Consider the following 23,493-nt stretch of genomic DNA (forward strand, 5'->3'; position numbering starts at 1 on the left):
GGTAGCTACATCAAAATGGCACATGTTCCCTAGCACATGTCTTATCCTCACTCCAGACATTGCCAGTTCAGGGAATCTCCTGACTCTGTAGACAGGTCCAGCTACCTGACTTTTTGGCTCCTAATTTTTAAAGATGGTATTAAAATACAGCCAAGTCTGTATTTACCTTTCCATTGTTCACTATCCATAGAGAAGTAGATTAGTCCATCGAGAAATGGGTGATCCAATGTGCTCTCAAAAAACATAAGCAGTGGTGTCCTTCCCTCTGTTCACACAACTGAATTTAAAAATATGACAGCTCCAAGCAGAGTACTTCATACTCCGTGGCAACTACAATTTCTGTTCCTCATATTCCATGAGTTCCTAGACTTCACTGATACCCTTGAGACAATCTGTATCTAAAAGAAATGATGAGATGGATACAAACATTTCCAGGACTCCTTCCCACAGACAAAAGGCAGGATGTAGTGCCAAGCTAGAGAGAGACCATACCAGAGAGTCCTGGCATCACCCTTCATCACAGGCATCCTTGCCAAGCACGTGGCTCCTCTAAACTGACGGGGACAGTCAACCTTACCTCGGCTGCCCCACTTCCGTGTTTTACCTTATGCCCCATCCTCTATCTCCATGGACTCCATCATGCATGGCAAAACCTGAAGTGTGGAGCAAGGCTTTCCAAAAGGTGTTAGGTTACTGAGGACTCCATGCTTCGCTGCTGTTTCAGTTCAGAAAGGGAATGTGTCAGGAGGATTTTCTAGCTCCATAGCATCTTTGATGGGTCAATGGTCCAGCAAAAACTTGTCCACATTCATCTCTTCCTCTGACCTTTCTAAGGCATTACAGGCCATTCCCTGTCATTCTCACTCCATTCCAGCTAGGGCTCATCGGTCCTGCAGGAGAAAAGGTCTGACAAAACATATTCCAGCTGCAGACCTAGCACAAGCTAATACCAATGCCAGGTAATTAGAAAAACTAAAATTAGTTCATTCTTGTTTACTTGTTTACCGAGGAGTCAGCATTAGCCAGAATGACTGGAATAACATCAACATTAGTCTTAATTCATGAATTATTAAAGCCTTAAACTGAGTCATAGTAAATTTGCAGGAATAATGTTTTAATTTGGTACTGTTTGCAATCAGCACAGAAAGAATGGGAAAGCATTTTATGATCAAGCATTTGTAATAAAGGTGTCATTTTTATTTTAATAGCATTAAAAATAATCCCTCTAAATATGATGAAATGTGTCTTGTTAACTGAATTAAAAGACCCATTTTTCACAGGTAATAGAAAACATTATGACTACTGAATTCTTCTTGCACTAGAAGAAAACTATTTTACAAACCATCATTCTGAAGAGATGGAGACCTGATGAAATACATGCAAATATCACAGCCAATTATATGCTGAAAAGGACACCTTAATAGAGACTTATGTTTTCAAATAACAGTTGGCTGCTGTTCATGTTATTATGAAAGAGAGAAACACAGCACAAGTTGCAAAGCACAAGGGTAAATATTAATACCTCTGATTTGTCTTCCACTGATTGCTTTATACAAGGAAATTGCTAATCGGTATCTCCATTTCTTTGCCAATGCACAAAGAAATTTATCACTTAAAAATTCAGTGACTTTCTTTGATGCACTTTTGTATGCATTTCTGCAGGGTATTTATCATGGAGTGGAATTTCTGGGCCATAGGGCTTGTGTATGTTCATTTTAATAGAAAGTGAAAGTTTTTCAAAATCAATGTGTCAGTTTCTTACTTTGCCAGCCTTGGATGAGTGTTCCAGTTTCACTGTATCCTCACCAGTGTTTTCACTTGGTATTGCCACATAAAATATTTGATTTTGACCACTCCCCTATGAATACTTGGCTTGAACCACTTTTTATAGGTTTAACGGCTTTTTTATATCATTCTTTGTGAAGTGCATTTATACGTCTCCTCCCCACCCACCTCCCCCACGTGTCTGTCTTACGCGGGACAGCAGCAAACTGGAATGAATGATCATTCTATTTTTAGCACAGGCAGGCTTTAAAATTCAAACTCAGTTCAAATGCATAAAAAATACTTATTTTTTTTCCTTTTAACTCAAATAATCTTCCACTTATTTTTTTAGTAGAAGGGCCAGTTCCTCTATATGACGATGTATGTTGACAGTGTGTAGCTTTGGAAAATAACGGGTGTGAAAACTGCTGCACGACTGATGGTGAGCCCGGTGGACAGATGCTTAATGTTTAAAGCTAGAGAGGGTTCCTAACCATTCCTGGGGGCCGGGCATTACTACAAATTACAACATGGAGGCAGTTCTCTTTACCAGGACAGTTAGAAATATGTGGTGTGAAAATTTACTTGATAAGCTTGAGATAGGAGATGAGAATACCAGGAATTATGCTTATAGAAAGATAGATGATCTCTAAATGGCTCTCAAGGCAGAGGGTAACTGCAGGATTTTTGACTGATGGGGTAGGGTATGTACCTGTGGGATCAGAGAAGAGGTATGAGGAGAAAACAGTAGGTCTGGATCCCTGCGAGATCCAGGAAGAGGACCTGCCTTCCTTGCCTCTGATTATGTATCAGATAACTGTGCCAAAAAATCAGCTTGAAGGGATGTTACCCTATTAGCTTACTTAGGAACACATATGTTCCTCTCTCTTCCATGGGTACCCAGCCTAATGTCTTTGATTTTCAAGCGGTGCATAATTTGATAAATACAAAATTTTCAGGTATATTTTTTACAAAAATATTGCTGCACTATAGATCAAATGTTTTGACCAATTTATATACCCACTGGTAGTTCATTTGTGAATCTGTGTCCCTCTACTTTGCTGACCACTAACATTTTGATATTTTAACATTTGCTAATTTGGTAGATAAATAAAAATGTTTATTCTGTTTTATTTTGAATTTATTAAATTATGAGTGTCACAGAACATCTTTTCAATATTTATTGGTCATTTTCACTCTTTCCCATGAGCTGCCTCTTCATGGACTTTGACCATTTAGCTCTTGGACTGTTGACTCTCTGTTGATTGGTAAGCGTTCCTTTTCAGTGACACAAGTTAGTATTTGTGTAGCTATAATGTTCACTGTATGCATTACACATTAATTCCTGTTTCTTATCTGGTTTTGGTAGCATGTGTGTCATATTTTTATGTAGTAAAACATATCATTTCTGCCTTCTGAGTGCATGTATTTTTGCTGTGATTCATTCAGAAATTAGATAGCTCTGTTTTCTTCTCTTGCCTTCTCTTGGGCAGGTGAAGACTGTGACAAAACTGAATAATCATTTTAGTTCTCAAAACATTCTACCTTACCTTGCCACCTGTCCCATTTTTTAAATTGCAATTCAGTAAATATGAACTGAGACCCAACTACTTGCCTCAGTCCATGCAAATTAGAGATGAGAAGAGCCACTAGCAAGACAGTGTCAAATACAATCTCCAGCAACTTGCTCTTTACTAACTTCTTGATGTCTTTGAACATTTCCTTCTCACTAGCCTTAAACCGGTATAACATTAAGCTTGCCTCATAAGATACTTATAAATACATATTTCTGATTATTCTGTACTCCATTATTTTTCCTAGAAGTAGTTAAATGCCTTCCTCTATCACATTTGTTGAATGCAGGGGAAGGGCTACCTTTGTTAGCGTACAGCTTAAGCTGCTAGAGCAAGAAGATTACTTTTTAGGCAAATATCTTATTAGGTAAATATCAGCCCTGAGTCACATGGCCACAATCAGCTCCAAGTGAGGCTGAGAAATTTCACTTCTACTTGGACAGCCACATGTTTGCTCAGATTTTGGTGGGTTCTATGATTAGAAGGAATTAAGAGATAGTGAATACCAGGGGATGCTCAGCAGCTTCTTCCATAACCCATGTGTGTGGCCACTCAATTATCTCATTTCTTTCACCCCATGCAAAAGGACACAACTCTATTCCAAAGGTGAACAATGTAGAGGCCAACCCAGTTTCGCTCAAAGTCTAGAATCTTGCCTGATGCAAAATTCTTCCCATGAGTCCTGAGGATGCACCTTCTGGTTCTGTGACTGACAAACAAGTAGGTAATTTCACTGTCACTCCCCCAACCCCCATGTCCCCACACACAAACACGTAAATCCACTGATACACAGTAGTGGGAAGAACGAGGATAAAAATTCCTACTTGGAAACAGAAGAATGGGAATCACACAGAACCACTTGTCTACAGCAATGCTGAAATCTTGTTGGGCAGAAACCCCAAAGACTCCTCTCATTAGCAGTGGAGTGAGTTCCTTGATGAAATTCTGACTCTGCTCTCTGGGAAAGTCCCTTGTCTGTTGTCTTTTTGGTCTCCTGGCTTTGTCCTTTGAGAAATTCTCCCCTGCCTATGATCTCCTGGGACACATCTACAATGCACATTGGAAAGCTGACCCTCTGTTCCCTTTAGCCGTGATGCTGGACAAGGAGTTCTAGGTTTTAGGTTGAATGCAGCAAAAGTTTGTCAGCAGATGCAGGGTTAGGATCTCAGGAGGTGCTTTATGGTCAAACAATCTCAAACTTTTGTAGATTAGACTTGCAAGTTCTTCAGCAATATAATTTGCTGAAAAAAAAATAGTTGACTTCTTTTCTATTTGGTTCCAGGTAGTTGTATATAAAGAAACCACAGGCAAAGGCTTTATCTGGATGTAACTCTGACGATGCTATCATCTCTCTCTCCTTTGAATTAACAGCAGCTACACTGGGTATGAAAACAACACCCTTAATCAGATTTTGGGCTGACTCACATTCTTGGTCGAGAACACTTAAGGGAAGGCCCTTGAGGGAGGTCCTGGGTGACAATTTTATCTACTGTTATTTTGTTTACAGAAACAGTTGGCTTTTCCAAGTTACTAATCCCTGAGTCAGTTTAGATTAAAGGCCACCTGCCGAGAACAGAGCAGAGTTAGAGTCCCCCTTCATCTCTGCTTTAAACTGGTTAATTCTTGCCTGACTCATCTCTCTCTTTAGAGGGCGTTGCTAAAAGCTGCAAGGATCAGCCAACACACATTATCATTCTGAATTTTCCTAACCCCTTTCCAGGAGATACAGACTTGGTAGGCACATGATCTGCCTTCTTAGTTACCATGGGTAACAGTTTTATTTAATGTTTGCCATAAAAAGGATTACTGGCTTCCCAGCCTGCACTCTTTATTTACTCACTCTCAGCAAGCCTATCATTAAGGCAGGGCCACAGATATTAGAACATTTTTACAGTAAAACTCCTTTTCTGATACCGGTTTTTCTATTAATTAGGGTACAGGCTGAACTGCTCTAAAAAGGAGACTCAAAAATACAATGGCTCAGATAAGAATGTTCTTTCTATCTGCTAGTCTTAAATACGCAGATCGAGTCATAGCAGGGAAGCTCTACCAGCTGCTCCACGTGGCGTCCATCTCGGAGCCCAAGGTGGCTATTCAAGCCATTTCGCAGCCAGTGGAAAATGGAGTAGGACAGTGGAGGACAGAGAGCTTCCTTTTTAAGGAAATGACTGGGCACCTGCCTTTATAACTCAGTGAACTTCTGCTCACGTCATTGGCCTGAATTTAGTTCCGTGACCTTGCTGCTGGGGACACGGAGAGTGTGACCTGCTAAGTCACACAGGTGGGTTTCTATTACTAACAGAAAAAAGGGAAGGATGGATAACAGTGACCAGTCAGCAGATACAGATAGCACACTGATGTATTTTGCTCTCCCCTTGCTTGGTTTTTTGACATCGCTTTGGGGGAAAGAGCATGCATATTTAGCAACAATATTTTTAGCTTCCAAGTTACATATGAAATTACGTATTTTCAATCTGCCTTTTGAATATCTTTTAACATTCATATTACAGTCTTAATCTTTTAAAAATCTTTTTAATATTCAGGCTGTTAATCAACACCAAGTCACTAATCAATAAAAACATTTTTTTATCTGTGATATTTGCTGCTTTTTTTTTATTGGTCTTTGTCTTGTAGGTTATACTCTGTATTTTGTTTTTTGTTTTCCAAAGCTCTCTAAATTTCTACCTTCTGAAATGTTCCATAGAGCCGAAATTTCTTACTGATGTTTAATGGTCAGAGACTACATATGGCAAATGCAAAAGATGAGTGAATACATAAAAGAGTTGATGGTATTTATATAAGAGGTGGGTTTTTTCCTTCCAAAAAAGAAGGAATTTTGTCTACCTTCTGCGTAGGTATTGTTCATCTTAATTTTTACTTCTCACCTCCGTATATATAACTCATCTCATTGAGCACAAAGTACTGCAAGCTAGTAATACTAGTTTCTGGCATTCAGTTTTCTTCCCCATCATGCCACCCTCACCACCATTATTGTTTTATTTATTCTACTCAATCCTTGAGCTTTTCCCAATATTCCCTCCTCTTCTCCCAGTTTCCCGAAGTTCTTGAACAATTATGTTTACAATTCCCTTTCTCAGCATATCCAATTTTTGACATATCTGTTCATTTTGGCTTTGTTCAGAGTCTCTCTTCACCATCTTCTCCACGTCCAGGCACTGTGCCACACTCTCCTCCTCCTCCCTCTTTTCTCACTGGGCTTAACCTGGGGGAGCAGCTCAGCCTCCACCTCCTGACTTCCAGCAGCCATGCTGGTTTTTTTCCAGCACCCACACTAATTGGTGAAGACCATCAAATACGTGGATTGTAGGGTGAGTAGGCAGGCAGATGCATGCTTTACCCTTAGAGAAACTGAGGTTAAAAGACAATTAAGTGATTTACTTAATACACTTGGCTCAACTAGTAATGGTGGAGCCAGGATTCTTCCCATGGTCTTTTAATTAAAAGACCTATCAAGACACCACACAGTGTTCACTGTTGGTGGGAATGTATTTTGGTGCAGCCACTATGAAAAACAGTATAGAGGGTCCTTTAAAAAACTAAAAATCAAGTTACCCTGTGATCCAGCAATCCCACTCCTGGATATTTATCTGGGAAAAAATCTAATTGGAAAAGGCACATGCTCCCCAATGTTCATAACAGCACTATTTACAATAGCCAAGACATGGAAGCAACCTAATTGTCCATCAACAGATGACTGGATAAAGAAGATGAGGTATATACATATATAATACAATACGACTCAGCCATAAAAAAAAGAATTAAATAATGCCATTTGCAGCAACGTGGATGGACCTAGAGATTATCATACTAAATGAAATCAGACAGAGAAATACAAATATCATATGATATCATTTATATCTGGAATCTAAAACATGATACAAATGAACTTATTCACAAAACAGAAACAGACTCATAGACATAGAAAACAAACACATGGTTACCAGGGGGGAAAGGGGGTGGGAAGGGATAAATAGGGAGTTTGAGACATGCACATACTACCTACTATATATAAAATAGATAAACAACAAGGTCCTACTGTATAGCACAGAGAAGTATATTCAATATCTTGTAATAAGTTATAAGGGAAAAGAATCTGAAAAGATATATATAGATAGATAGACAGATATCTCTCTCTATATATATCTGATTCACTTTGCTGTACGCCATAAATTAACACAGCATTGTAAATCAACTATACTTCAACAAAAGTAAAAAATAATTTAAACAATTTTAAAGACACCATACAGTGTTTTTAAGCATTGCACTGTTACTGTAACCAACCGCACTGCTTTCAGACAAAGCACAGGAAGTGTGACAGCACCAGTAATCTGTCAGTTACATTTGGCTATTCCATGTCATAATGGGGAGGCCCCGGAGGGGGTCTGGTTCTGCCAAGACTGAATAGTTTACTTTCCAGGGGAAAAACTCCGCCTAGAAAATTGAATGAAATTACACCTTTTTATTTTGGGCCTCACTCAATAATCATCTTAAAAGCCAAAAGCACAAAACACGTTTTAAAAAACTCATATAGCTGGAAATCTTAGGATCAGAGAAGATTTTAACAAACTACAGGGTACCTATAATCCTTATTGGGAAATAGAACATAATTTCCATACTTTTTTGTTATGAACTCTTTTTTCATTAAAAATTGGAGAATCATTGTCCTGTGACTATTTTTCTGAGATGCTTCTGAGTTTGTGGTAGTTCTGGTGCTGGAATATGGAATGATTTGTCCTGTGTATCATTTATGAAATTCCTTGAGAAATAGATTGTGTTTATCTGTGACCTCTCCTCTTAGGGACCATCATCACGGGAACACAAAGAAGGAGGGTGTGTGGGGCCTACAGGGACAGTCGGGCATTATGCAAATGTTCTGCTTTGACTAACTGATAACCTCTTGGTGTCCGAAACATGACAAAGGGAAAAACAAAATGCAGACTCAAATAAGCAGTTGATTCAACTGATGTATAAATAAAGATGTTATCTGTGGTGCTCTCAATAAAAGTTCATGGAAAAATAACACTAGACCTTATAAAACAGGACCTTTTTTGAAACACGTTTATATTCAGAAGTTAAAAATCTCAAATAATGATGATTCTTCTCAGTCCAATATGGGTTGGATGTTATGGACCATTAGAAGACTGCTGGTTACCCTCACGGATGACCTGCTGAGAAGACTGTCATTCTAACAATGTCCCTCCTAGGTCTTCAGATACACGACTCACAGGGATCCTACGACTGGGAGTAGAAAAACTCCACTCAAACACCAAAGCTCAAAAATTATCTTATTTAATTAGCTGTTTAGTTGTTCAAAATATTTTGTTTCTGTTTCAAACAATCTGTCATACCAAATCCTTTGTTTCCAAGTTGGCCCATGTATACTTTTGCCTTTGCAGTAGTGTTACCGTTCCTGTGAAGACAGCAAATGCCTTATGCAAACCTAGCGTGGGAGATTTCTTTCTGCCTCTGTTTAGAAGATTGTCAGGTTGGGACAAAACTGTACCTTGCAAGGATTAGGAAGGAGATGAAATAAATGTTGGCCAGATTTCCCCTCAGCTACAATCACATTTATTTTCCACTTCAGGAATAAGGGTCTAGGCTGAAAGTGTAAATGACAGAACAAAGTGGAAAAATCTACTGGCTTTCCAGATTATCAGCTTTTATCCAGTACATCAACTGACTAGACTACTGGTTTCATTGTATACTTTTCTACCCAGTGTGGTGGGTGGAGAACCAACTCCCCAAAGATGGCTACACCCTGCCCAGAACCTGTGAACGTATTACCTTACAAGACAAAGGGACCCTGTAGATGTGATTAAATTAAGGATCCTGAGAAGGGGACATTACCCAGGATTATTCAGGTGGGTCCAAGGTAATTACAAGGGCCCTTATAGGTGAAGATGGGAAGCAAGAAATTCAGAGTCAGAGGAGATGTGACTGATGGTCACATAGCAAGGTCAGACAGGGAGACAGAGAGATTGCTGAAGAGGCTTCTAGCTTTAAAGATAGAAAGAGTGGCCGCAAGCCAAGGAATGCAGGAGGCCACGAGAAGCTGGGAAAGGCAAGCACAGAGATGCTTCCCCAGAGCCTCCGGAAGGAAGGCAACGCTGCTGGCCCACTCTAGGATTCTGAGCTCCAGAAGAGGAAGGCAGTATGTTTGTGCTGTTTTAAGCCACATCATTTGGGATCATTTGTTACAGCAGCAATGGGAAATGAATGTACTACAATTCAACGATACCCATTTTAAACATACAGTATCAAAACTGCAGCATTAAAATGTTTTTTTAAGTATTACCTTACACATATAACTGTATCCATATATTTTGTATCTGTTAAATAGTTAGGTCTTAATTGTAGGGTCGCTAATGTCATGATGACAAGAATATGGCAAATTTCATTCATTAATTAAGAGCTCTCATTTGGTCCTTTATGTGAAACATCATCTAAAAAAAAATGAAGCAGCTGTTCCACAACACGGTATTATCTCATTTTAGCTTGTTTCCTTAAAATTTCTCTGAAGTAACACATTACTTTATTTCCATTTTGAAATGCAGTTACTCCAGGTTAGGGATTCAGAGCCTTGGCACTACTGACAGTTTGGACGAGACAGGCCTCTGCTGCGAGGGGCGCTCCTGTGCCCTTACAGCGTTGGGCGGCACCCCTGGCCTCTGCCCACCAGATGCCAGTAGAACAAGATGTGCCCCAGCAGTGACAACCAAAACTGTCATCAGACATTGACAGGTATCCCCAGGGGAGCAAAATCCACCCTGGCTGAAAATCACTGCGTGAGGTCACGCACAGTTTGGGGAGAAATACCCCATAAGCATCCACTAGAACATTCACCAGAGTATTTGGTTATATTGTTAGGAAATCATCAGAAAGGCAAAGGTTGTTGCTTCCTTAAAATTCACGCTTGTCCCTAAAGGAGGTCGCCAACCTCAACAAAGCATTCTCTCAGGGACTCCCGTGGTCGTCTTCTTGCCTCACTGAGACCGTCGCATCCTCCTCGCCGGCTTCGCCTCACCTCCCGCATCCCTGTGTGGTGAGACATCCCCAGGAATCAGTCATCCTGTCAGATCTTCCGTATGTACACTCACATCCTAGGTCATCATGTTCATTCTTGTGTCTTTAAATGTATCTATATGCTGACCCAGAGCAAATATAGGTCCCTGGCCACGGACTCTCTGTGGAACTCGAACAGCTACTCGGTAACTTCAATTAACTGTCCAACAGGACGGGCACCTCAAAAATGAACATGTTTAGCTCCTGTTTCCCCAACCAAACCTTCTCCTTCCACAGCTTCCCAGCTCAGTAAACGGCAACTCCTCTGAGACTCGACTTCTCTCATTTTCTCACACCCTCCATCAAATGCACTGTCCTCCTGTGGGCTTCATACTCACAACACACAGGAATCCAGCCCCCTTCTGCCCCCGCCTCCACCAGTTCTGCCCCAGGTTATACGCAGAGCCTCCTAACTGGCCTCTCCTTCCTGGCTTGTCATCCTGTCGTTTCTGCTCAATTCAGGAGCCACAGTGAGCATTCCAAAACGTCAGACAAGTCATGTCACTCCACTAAAGCCCACCCAGAGAGGGAATGAAAATGCCACAAGTTCTGTGTGGTCTATGCTTCCAGGACCTTCCTGACCTCACCTCCCGCACGTCTCCATCTCTCTCTATCACTCTCACCAGGCTGGCTTCCTCACAGTCTCTTGAGAGAGACAACCAGCTTCTTAACCCTCTGCATGGAGGGCTCTGCTGTCCCACCCCCTCCCCAGAGATATGCCCAGGGCTCTGTCATTAGTCATGGTTCTCCAGAGAAACAAAAACCAAAAGGATGGAGAGGTAGATGGGGGGGGGGGGGTGGAGAGAGATCGCGGTATCTAGCTGTATCTATTTTTTTTAAATAAGATTAATCGTAAGAAATTGGCTCACGTAACCTTGGAGGCTGAGGAGGCCCACAATAAGCTGTCTCAAGCTGGAGACACAGGGAAGCTAGTGGTATAAATTCCAGTCTAAGTCCAAAGGCCTCAGAACAGGAGGTCTGATGGTATAAGTCAGTCCCAGGGCAGGAGCACACAGATGTCTCAGCTCAGGCAGGCAGAGAGAGCCAATTCAACCTTCCTCCACCTTTCGGTTCCATTCAGGCCCACAACAGACTGCATGCTGCCGGACCCCAAGGCCGTCTGCTGTAGTCAGTCTCTGAGAAACACCTTCACAGGCAGAGATAACGTTTAACCAGAGAGCCGGGCATCCCACGGCCCAGTCAAGGTGACACGTAATAGTAACCATCACAGACTCATCCCCTCACTTCCTGCAGATCTCTGTCCAAATGTCACCTTGGAGAGGCTTTGCCTGTTCACTCCACTTAACACAGAATCCCTCATCTCACAACCCCGATTTCTCCCCCTGGCCTTACTGTTCTTCCTGACACTTACTGTGAGATGGCAGACTATGGATGTTCATACTTATGTCTTTTCTGTCTCCACCCACTAGACTGTAGCTCCCTTGAGGGAGGGCATCCTTAACTCTCTGCTCTCTGCTGTATCGCCAGCACTAGGCTATGTACCAGGATATACAGAAAGAGACAGATACATACATAAGTATCTTTCTCTCTCTCTACATACATATCAGGATAACATGCCAGGATAGCGTAACAGGTTGCAAATACATTATAAGAGCAATATGTGATTGTATTCTTTTGACCCTCAAAATTGGAAAACAGTATAAAAATACTTCTCGACTAGGAACACAGCCACATTTGGCCTGCCTGGAAGCATTATTTGTTTCCAATCTAAAATAAAAGGAAATACGGCTGTATCGCTCGGCACTTTCAGGAACTAGCGAATGCTGTCACCATTAACAAGGACACAGAATGCCCTCTACTGTGCTGTTTGGATGTACCCATCTCTTTGAGGAAAATCAAAGACAAGAAAGCAATCTAATGTTTCATATTAAAAGTTAAAGCAATAGCACCATTCAAGAAAAATAGAAAATTAACTAGGAAACTTTTATATTTATTCATTAGGCTGTATGAAGCTGCATTTCAAATCCCAAAGACTAAACCTACATGGGTTTACATATAATTGGACTTGAAGACTCTAGAGTATCATAGAACAATGGCCCTTCTGTAATGCAGCCAATGTTCCCTTTTTACAAAGAGACTGGTTCCCCTCCCCAGCCTGGCAGCACAAGGGTCATAGGTGTTTCTTTGAGCCACACCAGCTGCGGGTGGAAGTGCAAACGGCAACTCCCTAGCTCACCCTTCCAGGTGATTTTTACAAACCCTCTTCAGCGCCTCTCTCCACCAGCTGCCCTTCAGTTTACTAGCCACAGGCCTCCTAGGTCTCCTTGGTACGGCTGCCGTTGCTGGGAATTTCCGGGACCACCCCCACGGCGTCGTCTTCCCCACACTGCTTGTGCTGGTGACGCAGCCATCTCCCCGGGTGTCGCCGTCCCTGCCTCTGAGTACGCGGGTGTGGGATGGGGGAAAGCAATCCGTCCACAGCTCAGACTTAAACAGCAGCTCTGCGTAAGGTGAAGGTTTTGGAGTCCAGCGGCGACAGGAGGAGAGAACCCCAGGGATCTCCCTGCTTCTTTAGACGTCAGTGTATGCGGCACGCTCTCACCTCCGGGGCCTCGGTTCTCGGCGTTCCCTCTGCCTGGGTGTGATCACAAGGTCCACTCCCTCCTCCTGTCCATTCTGTCTGACCATCACCTCCACCTGCACTGCACCTCACTCTTCACTGTTTCTTGTCCTCCCTCCCTCTTTTCCTCCACAGAACTTACCTTCTAATATATTTTTATAATATATCTACTAATTGATTTTGTTATTAGCCTCTTCGTGAAATGACAACTGGGATTGTCTGTTTCACTCACGTTGGAGCCTAAGTGCCCAGAACAGCACCTGACGCCAAGTAATGCCGCACAGATAATGAACAAATGAATGGCCCCTGGGAGTGAAGCTTCTCACTGCTTCTTCTCCACCCACATGAGCCCCAAGTCCGCAGCAGACCAGCTACCTTTAGGTCAGAACGGGCCTGGGCCCACGTCCCCAGGCCAGGACCGCGTCTGAAACACACAGCCCTTCCTGCCTCCAGCGAGAGGGTGCGAAGTCCTCAGACCGCTCCTCTCCTCTGATTCCCCTTTCCACCCACGTGTAGCTTTCCCTCCTCAACCAGCCATGCCCAGCTTACCTGCAAAGTTGGTTTCTACCTTACTGGAGCTCCATCTTCTGCCCCAACTCCTGTTTCCTGGGTGCTGTTAAGTTACTTAAAACAAAAAGGCCATTAGACTGCGATGGCTCTAATGCAGTGGCAGCCGATGTGAGCGAACCAAAATCTAAGCCTGTAAATGCCTCACGATTACAAAATCAGGGAAAATCAGTCACAAACAGCCAACGCAGCTTGAAGCTGTAGCCAATCAGTGATTTCCTTGCTTTGTTTCTGCCTTTTCTCGATGACCATCTCTCCCAAGTGCTCCATTTAATGCTGCCTGCCCTAAGTCGAGTTTTGCTCAGAAAAACTCTTAAAACTTTTCCTAAGCTTCCGTTTATCTTTTAACAGGGCCCAGGTTTCATCTGCACTATGATTTTTAAAATTGAAAATTATGGGTAAACACTAAATTCTTGAGCAAGGACACTAAATATCTGGCACTGAATTATTCTCTATTCGAACGGAGACCTACTATCTGTTAATGCGTTTTGAAATTGAAATTTCTATGTCCTGAGCATGAAGGGCTTAACAAAAAGGTACACACACACCATACACAACTGAGAGTGTCTAGCTGTTTTAAATTGAAATGTACAAATCTTATTTGGAACAGTAACTTTTTTTAGAACCTATCATATGCCTACTGTTCAAAAGAATAAAGTTCATAAACAGGAAAAAAAACCAGAAAATTTTGTAACCATGGAAACGTTTAATTTTGACTACTGAATATGGATGAATTAAGAAATATTAAATTCATATTTATTTATGCATAAAAATAATTTTAAAGTTAACCATGTAATTAACTCACATATCACATTTGAATAAAATGTCACAACCACCTTTCCAAAAAGAGATGCGTTTTAATGATGAAAGACAAGATAAGTGAATTTTTTGGTATGTATCTTTTGTGATAGTAAACATGTACTATCATATATAGAAACGTGGATAAGAACACAAATTATTTTGTCAGGAAAAAGCTGTGCTTTCAAAGTCTTTTTAAAAGGCCGAAAAGGTAAAGTTTCTCTTAAAAAATGACTCTTAGGAGTTAATGGTATCAAAGTCACATTGGCTAAAGAAGGAAAACAAACTTTCAAAGCCATCTTAACAGAAATCTTACTGCAAATATACGATTCTTTTGAACACAACACATAGAAAGGAGACTGACCTCAAAGGCATTTATAACTGTCTTCTCTGGTACATTAAAGAACAAGTTTGGCTTATGGGTCCTGAATTGTAAAACTTCCTGACAAACTCCCCTAGATTGTGCATAGCGTTTCTCCTTTAAAAGGTCATATGAAAAGATGTAAGTTAGCTTCCATCAGAGCTAATATTGGTCTAAACAGAAGTTTAAGTTATTTTAAAGTATTAACATAAGAAAATTCTAGTTTGAAACGAATTTCAAACCAATACTAGGCATTAAAGGATAGCCTTACAGCTGAGGTTAATTTTCTCAAGTCAAATAAACAAACAGACCCTCCCTTTTTTCCCCAAACACAGCAAGGGGACAACTGCCCCATAATGTTTGTTTGTTTGTTTGTTTTCCTACAAAAATCACTTTACCACCTGCTGGAATCCCAGCCCAGGAACCAGCCTGTGAATGTGGGTGGCTCATGGCCCTGTTTTATGATAACAATTGGTGTCCTCTTGTCTCTTCCAGAAGGGTCCGTCTCAAGGTACATTTTGGCTGAAAAGAGTTAAAAAGATGAATTCAGTTAGTTTCAATTACAGTAAAATAACCATAGAATGTAAAGTCTTCCAACAGAAGTAGTAAACCAAATTTTCCTTGCCCCAAAGGAGCCAATGTTACTCCATATGAACAATTCCTTATTGATTTCTCTCTTCTGCCACAGAATGTGCGGGAGAGTCTCATTATGCCCTGAAAAAATTCCAAACTTTATGGAATTATCCTGACAGCATAATTATTTTTCACTTTGCAATAACACACACACACAAAAAATTGTGCCAGAAAGAGCAGCGTTACTGAAAAGGAATTTTTTTAAAAGCTAGGTTATGACAGTTAGGGAGGTCTTACTATTTCCATAATAAAAAGTGTTTAAGTGAATTAAAAATTTTCAGAATAAATTGATATATTCTAAATTAGGCAACAAAACATATTTTTCTTATTCCTACTCTGAAATCCTTCAGTTAAAAAAAATTCCATTATTCTTTACTTCTGAGGATGAAAGCTAAGACTCGTAGTCAGTTGTGGAAGCTGTGGTGAGAAGGGCAGTCAGGAACTTGGGAACGACTACTCGGGGTTACCGGCATTGCTGCCCACGGGATCTAGCTTACCAGACTTCAGAGACTCTGTCTTCTCAACTTCATTGGCATCCTTGCCAATCCAAATAAAAATCTGAAAAATGAAACCATAATAATACGTATCGTTTGGGAGTGTTGACTCGGTGCAAGCCGTATGCAAAGAGCTTCTCACACGTTTTCATTGAATCTTCCAACAACCCCAGAGGTTAGGGATGTGGAGATGGAGGCGCAGAGAAAGCTGATCACCTTCCCAAAGTCTACACCTACTAGGAGACATGGAAATTTATATCCCACCAGTTTGCCTCCAGATTTCACATTCTGGTATTTTATGTTTATGCAGTATTTTCCAGTTGATAAAGTGAACTTTCCCCCAAACAACGTACTGGCTGGTTTCCTGCACCCACCCCTGGGGTGTATGAGCCAGTCAATATCCCCATATTATTATCCTACGTTGGGGCGGCCACACGTAGCTTGTTTGTGGGCACCCCAGACTCCCTTTAGGATCCCTAACGTAAACCTAGTGTTCCTCTCTGATGGCATTCTATCCTATAATACTCTGCTAAAAGTGCTATATTGATTTTTTAAAAACTGATGCATATTCTATATGTATCCTTCTTGTCAAATGTATAGGCTGGATACCTCAATGGCGAAAAATTCTCCTGAGTTACTTTATATTTAAATCACTTTAAGACGACTTGTTGGGAGAGAAATTTTGGTCAAATTAGTTTTGACTGTACTCTAATTCACATTGAAAGTGCTAGAGCATTTGCTTGCAGAGCACAGAAGCAACCACGACAGCAGTGCTAATGAAAATGAAAAAGCATGATTTACAAAAATGAAATGCAGCACAGGAAATATTCTAAAGTACGCATAAACACAGAAGCAAGAGTTAACCACTAACGGAAATACATTCTTCTGAATAAGGAAATGTCATTCTTATTTTATAAATTCTTAAATACACAAAGGTATTTTATCGACACGAGGTTTTACATATCATATCTAGAAATAAGTGACCTGTTCACCTGAGGAGAATCCGTGACTAGATCCCAAATTCAAATATGGTAATTCTAGACCAAGCTAAGGTATGATATAACTGAGTGACCTAGCAGTTAAGAACAGACCTAAGTAACACTCTCTGTGGTTGACTCTAAGACTAGGCCCACTTCAGATAACTGTTTCATAATTTTTCTGTATAATTTAGTTCCTAACATTTATTTTTCCCTTTCACTATTATTAGTTTACAGAGATTAAAAAAAAAACTATCAGATATAGTATGTCAAATCACCATTAATTTTCTACCAAATAAAGATATATATAACAATAGTAAATTGTACTGTGTAGATTCAAAACTATCCTGTGTCTGTTTCTTCCCCAGGGAAGGGGACCCCATGACTTCTTGTCAAATTTCAAGAGAAATTCTGAATATTTCAGCTTCCCCTGAGGCATTTACCCCCATGGTATTGTGCCCACTAATGCATTTATTACTTAAATGAGTGGATGGAGGAATGGATGAATAAATTAGGAATGAGTGAATTTTACAAATAAATAAAAAATCTATTCAAGATGGTAGCCATGGAACCATCTCCACCTTAAGAAGCCAACTTGCCACATGTATCAGGTTTACTTTTTGCCAAAACTGTGGTGAGTTTCTTTTAAATACAGCCGAAATCCATACATCTGTTTATTATTAGACTTGCCACTTCTCAAAGCAGGTTTTGTCAGCTCCCAACTGTAAGGACACTCTCTTGTTATGAACAAAAAAAAAAGTTTTACCTGTTCCCAAGCATCTAGTAACATGACATCATCTTCTGCTAAATCATCCTGGGTGAACTCTCCTGGAACCTCTTCAATCTGAAAGGGTATGAAAAAGCTTTGTGACCCAACAGCCAAGCGGTGATTTTTCTAATATATAGAATACCAAATGCCTTGTATTTGGAGCATAGCAAAAATAAAGTTTGGCAGTCATTTTTTCCTTCCTTTTGGGTAATAAAGATTTAAATAATTGTTTATCTGTTTAATGGTGTATCACAAACTGATGGTTTGTGCTTCACATACGTATTGTATCTGAATGCCTTAGGGAGGCCATATACAGTCGGTTCTGCCACAGCTGTCTCTACTTCCAGTTCTTTATGACAAGTTGCCTCACAGATTTATGTTGCCTTCTTAGTTCCTAAAGACATTTAAGTTTATGATCTGGGTATTAAATTGTCTTCCATTTAATAGGTCAAGATTATTTTAATAAAATCAATAGGTCTGGTCATTTTTATGAATCAACAATTTTCAATAAGATATTATAACACTATTCCATATGCAAAGCGTCATTATTGTTATTTTAAACAGGTTAAATTGTGTTCTATGTAGTTAACATTAAAGGGTAATGGAGAGGGTTTGTTTCATGCACCCAATAAATGGGTATACATTAATCTAAGTTCAAAACTTTTAAAGAATTCTGGATGAACCACCCCCTCCTCCCCGATCCTTAGGAAAGATTGGATTATGGATTATAGTCTGCAGTTCTTCACTCCTTCCCTCTGCTGTGTGACTCTGCAATACAGTGGAGCAGGTGAGGTTGACTGAGGCCTTGGCTGTGTCATATTAGCACATGGGACTCAGCGGGGCCCTCTTGTGCTGCTGGGCTCTGTCCTGGGAAAAACAGGCACGCACCTAACCTATAGCCCCCTGAGCATGGCAGTACATATGGTTGTAATTCAATGAGATTTTTAGACTGTTATACAGAAAACAAACACTAACATTTACAGAAGGCAAGAAACTGGTTTAGCTCATCTTTTTACAGAATAATTACCAATCACATAGTGATTTAAAAAAAGCAAAAAACCTTAATATCACTCAATCTATGCCAGGTACTATTCTAATCTTTTACATGCAACAACTAATTTAATATTCACAGGCCACTCTACAAAATAAGTACTAGAATTATCCCTATTTTTCAGATGAGAAAATTATAGCTCAGAGAGGGTAAGCAACCAGCCTAAGGTCACACAGCTAGAAAAATAATATCACCAAGTAAGTGATATCAGGCAGCCAGACTGGTTCTAAAAGGTTTGCTTTTAACCAACAGGTTCTGCTCTCTTGTATGAATCTATGTGTCTAAAGCCTGCTTTCTGTTGGTGGTAATAAAATCAAACAGTTGTTAGTAATACCCCTTTTCCTTAAAATGTGAAGGGATTAGAGTTCAAAATATCAAACAAGGAAATCAGTAGGTGCAAAGGGAAAGTAAATTTCTCTTAAATATATGCATGATAAAACCCCAAAATTAATAATTTTTTTTAAACCTAAGAACAAAGTCGAGGTATAATTTTTTGTAAAATATATCTTCATTGGAAACAAACATGTTATTTACATCAATATTAGCAAATAATACTAATAAGAAACTATAGGAGCATTGTGCTGAAAAAGAAGTTGTTTGGATGCAGTATCGAATTAACAGTCAAAAGAGTAAAACAACAGACTTTTCTGACAAGTATATAAAATACAGGGATTTCCTGCAAAGTAGGTGAACAATTGTGCCCAGCAACCTAATATTTATCACAATCTACCACTTAAATCTTTAATTTTTAGACCAAATCACTCATAAGCTTCAAAAGTGGTTCACCCATGAGCAGTTTCTTCTTCAAAGCATTTTACTTCTCGCACGCAATGTACCTGAAAAAACACTTCGGCAATTTTCATGTCTGTGTTGGAAAGCAAAACTGATATTTACCAAGACATGGTGACCAAACCTGCAGATCAAATTTTATAGGCAAGGAATTCACTCTTTAAGAGAAAAATTTACACAAAAGCCTCACATGTCAAACAGAGAAAGCCGAATTTTTGTGGTCAAACAGGACATATTTCAGAGCCCAGTAGAAAAATCCCTCTTGTACACAGGTATTTCTGCTTCGGATTGCCTGGAACTCCAAGCCTGCAAATGACTAGGAAATAAAATACTCCTGCTGATTTCAGTTCATTTGCAGGTGTGTATATAGCTTTCTGTGATTTTGCCCCATGAGCATAGTATTTCCATAATATTTTTTTATTCAGTCAACATGGTGAAACTTTTTATTCCCCTGGGAGACCAAAGTGCACAGTTTACCTAGTTTGATCAGAGGAACCACTACTGTTGCCCACAGAAAGTGTCACAGGTTTGCATTATCAAACCCAACCACACGCATATTCGTACAGCAGTGACCACATGCTGACACAGGTGCAAAGTGGCTGCTATTTCTAAGAGCAGCCTGAGTCACAGAGTACCTCACGGTACTCCCATGCTTTCCCAACCATTACGTTGTGGGCTCCTAAACCAACCCCGTGCAGAGCAAAGACTATCATCTGTGATTTTCGGGGAAACTAAAACTGAGACTTGGAGCAGGAACATGGCTGGAAAGAGCCAGAGCCAACACCAGAACACCTCTTCCAACGCGGCTCGGATCTGCCCAGTGTTTCCTGAGACACTCACAGTGAATCTTCCGGTCTTGTTGGAGCAGCCGTAAAGCCGAGGAGGGTGGTCTTCTGCCTGGGTTTCTAGCAGGGGAGAGGTCTGGTAGCCTTTTTTCCCTCCAAGGGAACTCCAGAACTCCTCTGTGGAAAACACACCGAGTTATCCAATGAATCTTCAGGAGCATGCGGTTGGAATTGCTTTACATCAATAAATAATAATATCTCACTTTGACTCCAGTGTTAAGAAGTTATTTAAATATAACAGGAGAAGTTACTCAAATCCAGCAGGTACTGTCACCCACTTTTGCAACTAATGAAAGGGTTCTTAAGGCCCTATAACCAATACAAAGTTCCCATTTCTGAAAAAATAAATAAATGGCAAGATTAGCAATTATCCCAAACCAAGTTCTAGTGAGTGTCCTTGGCCCCACCTGTACACACCTGGTTCCTTGCCTTCCTGAATCCTCGTGGTTTTGCATTTAAGGACATTTGCCACATACTCTGCTCCTTTCTCCTCCTCCCGGCTGGCACCCTTTCCGAGCCAGGTGTAGCCGTTGTTTTGCCGAAGTTTCAGCACAAAAACGTCATTGGAATTCAATGAATTTGCATCAACATCGACCTAGAGTATAAAGAAAAAGAACACAATGATTTAAATTCATTGCTGCTCCCTCAATAAACATGTCCAAGAAGCTGTGACAGTGCCAAGCCACCTACAGGCTTCTGTCCTGATCCCAGTGTGTTAAAGCAGGGCGGCACCAGGACCCCACAATGGCCTTAGTAGCATGAGAGCACGAGCACTTTTGCTCTGTGTCACTTTAACGCTCAACTGCCTGCAGACAGCAGCACAAGTCTCTAAGCATAAAATTAGCCCAGCTTAAGTGATAAGTAACAAAGATAATGTTCAAAGAAACCATGAGAACGAGGATGGGCTATAACACATGTTTGGAAAGAGGATGTAATATTCACAAATGATGCATGTAAAGCACAGAAGTTCAGCTTTTCTCTCTCCCACTGAAAAGGCTTAGCAAATCATTAAAGGTACACCTAAAAATCTTAAACAGGAACTGGGGTCCATTTTTGGTAAAAATATAGTAACACAGAATCACTAAAAAGTTCACCAGGTCATACTTGATATAGCTCAAATTATAAAAGACTATTTATGGGGGATTAAAAACACAGCACTGACACCACCCCTTCCTTTCAACCGAGAAGTTTGGACATCGCCTGCAATAGGCCAGGTGAGCAGTTCCAGTCTGTGTGGCCAGAGTGAGAGGCACCTGGATGAGACCAGACTGCAGCCTGAGGGTGAGGTTACAGGTGGAACCCTCTCTGGGCAGGGACAAGGCATGTGCTGCATCTTGGGCTTGAGTAAGCCTGAGGGCCAAGGATGGGCTTGTGTCTTGGACCGTATCTATGACCTTGTCATTGTGTGTCTCTGTGCCGGTCTTTGTGAGACCCTCTGTGTAGCCATATGACTGTGTGACTGTGACAGTATGTGCGTGACTTTCTGTGGGACCATGGGACTCAGTGTGATGGGTGCTAACAGGGAGATGAAGGAGAACCAGTAAGCAAGACAGTGACAGAGCAGCCACGAGAAGGAGGAAGAAAGCACGAGTGCAGCGTCCTGAGGCCAAGCGAGGGGGTGGGGGGCTTTACAAGCGGGCTGGTGATCAGCGGTGACAAATGACAGCGTTTGACCACCCGTGTGGAGCTAACAGATGGAGGCATCAACAGCATGGAGAGCTGGGTTTCACCACGTTCAGTGGGGACCCTGTCCCCAGAGGAGCAAGGAATGGCTGATGGAAATTTTGAAGATGTGTCCCAGGTGTTGGTAGCATTCTGGGATGTGGTTATCATCCTCGTCCAGTAGGAACGAGGCCCGTGGATCAAACTCAAAGGCATCTATCAGATGTGATGATGGAGATTTATAGGAACCATGACTTCCAGTTTCTAATCTAAAAGGAAAGAGCTTGGATGATGGTGAGACAGGTGAGAAGAGGCCCACACCCAGACTGCTGCGGGGTCAGGAAGACAGTTCCCGCAGAGCAGGACAAAGCTTTAGCCTCCCAGTAGATGAAAACAAAAGTCTTCCAATGTTTTGACTAGTGCATTTCAGAGAGGCTAGGAATGCGAAGGCTGGTTTGAGAGGCTGCAAGAAGATAAAGCATTTACATCGCAATCAGCTTACGATGCCCTATGAAGAAGCGCCCACTGGGAAGATACTGGGAATGTCATGATTCTTGGTGATTCCCACGTCTGAAATCAACTGAGACTGCCTATAGATGAGAGCGTAACTGTCACTTGATAGATTAAAAAAATCAGTCATAATCGAACACATGAGAATCCAGGTCCCAGAATGTTCTGGAAGCAATCAGTACATAATGGAATGTAAACTGTATGAATGAGATCACTCTGAAGAGGGCCAAGACCGAGCCTTGGCAGGGTCCAAGGGCTTCGAGGACAAGCAGAGGAGGAGGATCCAGCAAAACCGGACTGGAGTGAAAACACCTTCAGAAGAATGGCCCTGAAGTGTGGAAGAAATCCCGAGAAGTGTGGGCTTTCAGAAGAGGCCTAGTGAGAAAGAAAGAATGTTTCGAGAACAGAAAAGGACGACTGTGGCAAATACTAGCAGGAGGCTGAGCAAAGTGGGTGCACAGAAGAGAGTTTTGACGGCAGGCTATACGCAGGTCATTGGCAAACTAGGTGAAAACCATCCAGGTGGAGAGATGGGAATGGAGGGCTGAGGAGCGGCTCCTGGGAGAGTGGGCCTAGCAAGGGGGGGGGGGGGAGGCAGAGGGCGACTGAAGACAACTGTTTTGAAGATCCATACTCTTAATGGGGGGCAGAGAAGGGACGTGGTAGTTGGGAGGGTCAGGGTCAAGAGACAGTTTTTAAAGAAAGGAGGGGAGTGTTTAAAGGCACATGTGTATTTCAAAGGAAGTGATCCAGGATAGAAGATTAAATTGGTGATACAGAAGAGAAAGGAGATGACTGCCTGCAATACTGATAAACTGGAACTGCATAAGAACATGAGACAGAGACCCAGGAAAGTCCTTAAAAAGGCCAGGACAGGGGACCCTGGACAGAAGTTGGTGATGGTGTGGGGCCAAAGGAACTTGGCCTGAAACATGAGTCACATTTATTTATGTAATAAGTATATATTCATTTCTATCAATATATTACTTTATACAAATGCTATTATTTTTATTAATTTATGGACAAAAATACATT

At 41.2% G+C, this 23,493-nt stretch overlaps 1 protein-coding gene across 1 annotated transcript in view; it reads right to left on the minus strand.

The window, feature by feature from the left end:
* Positions 1-14,255: 14,255 nt before the first annotated feature.
* The window catches only part of SCIN (scinderin), a 66,589-nt gene continuing 57,351 nt past the window's right edge, over positions 14,256-23,493 (minus strand). The window contains exons 12-16 of the mRNA XM_006194096.2: positions 20,704-20,881; positions 20,282-20,403; positions 17,599-17,676; positions 15,859-15,919; positions 14,256-15,250 (exon numbers count right to left, since the gene is read on the minus strand). Coding sequence (XP_006194158.1) covers positions 15,123-15,250; positions 15,859-15,919; positions 17,599-17,676; positions 20,282-20,403; positions 20,704-20,881 — 567 coding nt within the window. The 3' untranslated portion in view covers positions 14,256-15,122. The remainder of the gene's footprint in view (positions 15,251-15,858; positions 15,920-17,598; positions 17,677-20,281; positions 20,404-20,703; positions 20,882-23,493) is intronic.

This window comes from Camelus ferus, chromosome 7 (genome assembly GCF_009834535.1).
Source record: "Camelus ferus isolate YT-003-E chromosome 7, BCGSAC_Cfer_1.0, whole genome shotgun sequence".
NCBI lineage: Eukaryota > Metazoa > Chordata > Mammalia > Artiodactyla > Camelidae > Camelus > Camelus ferus.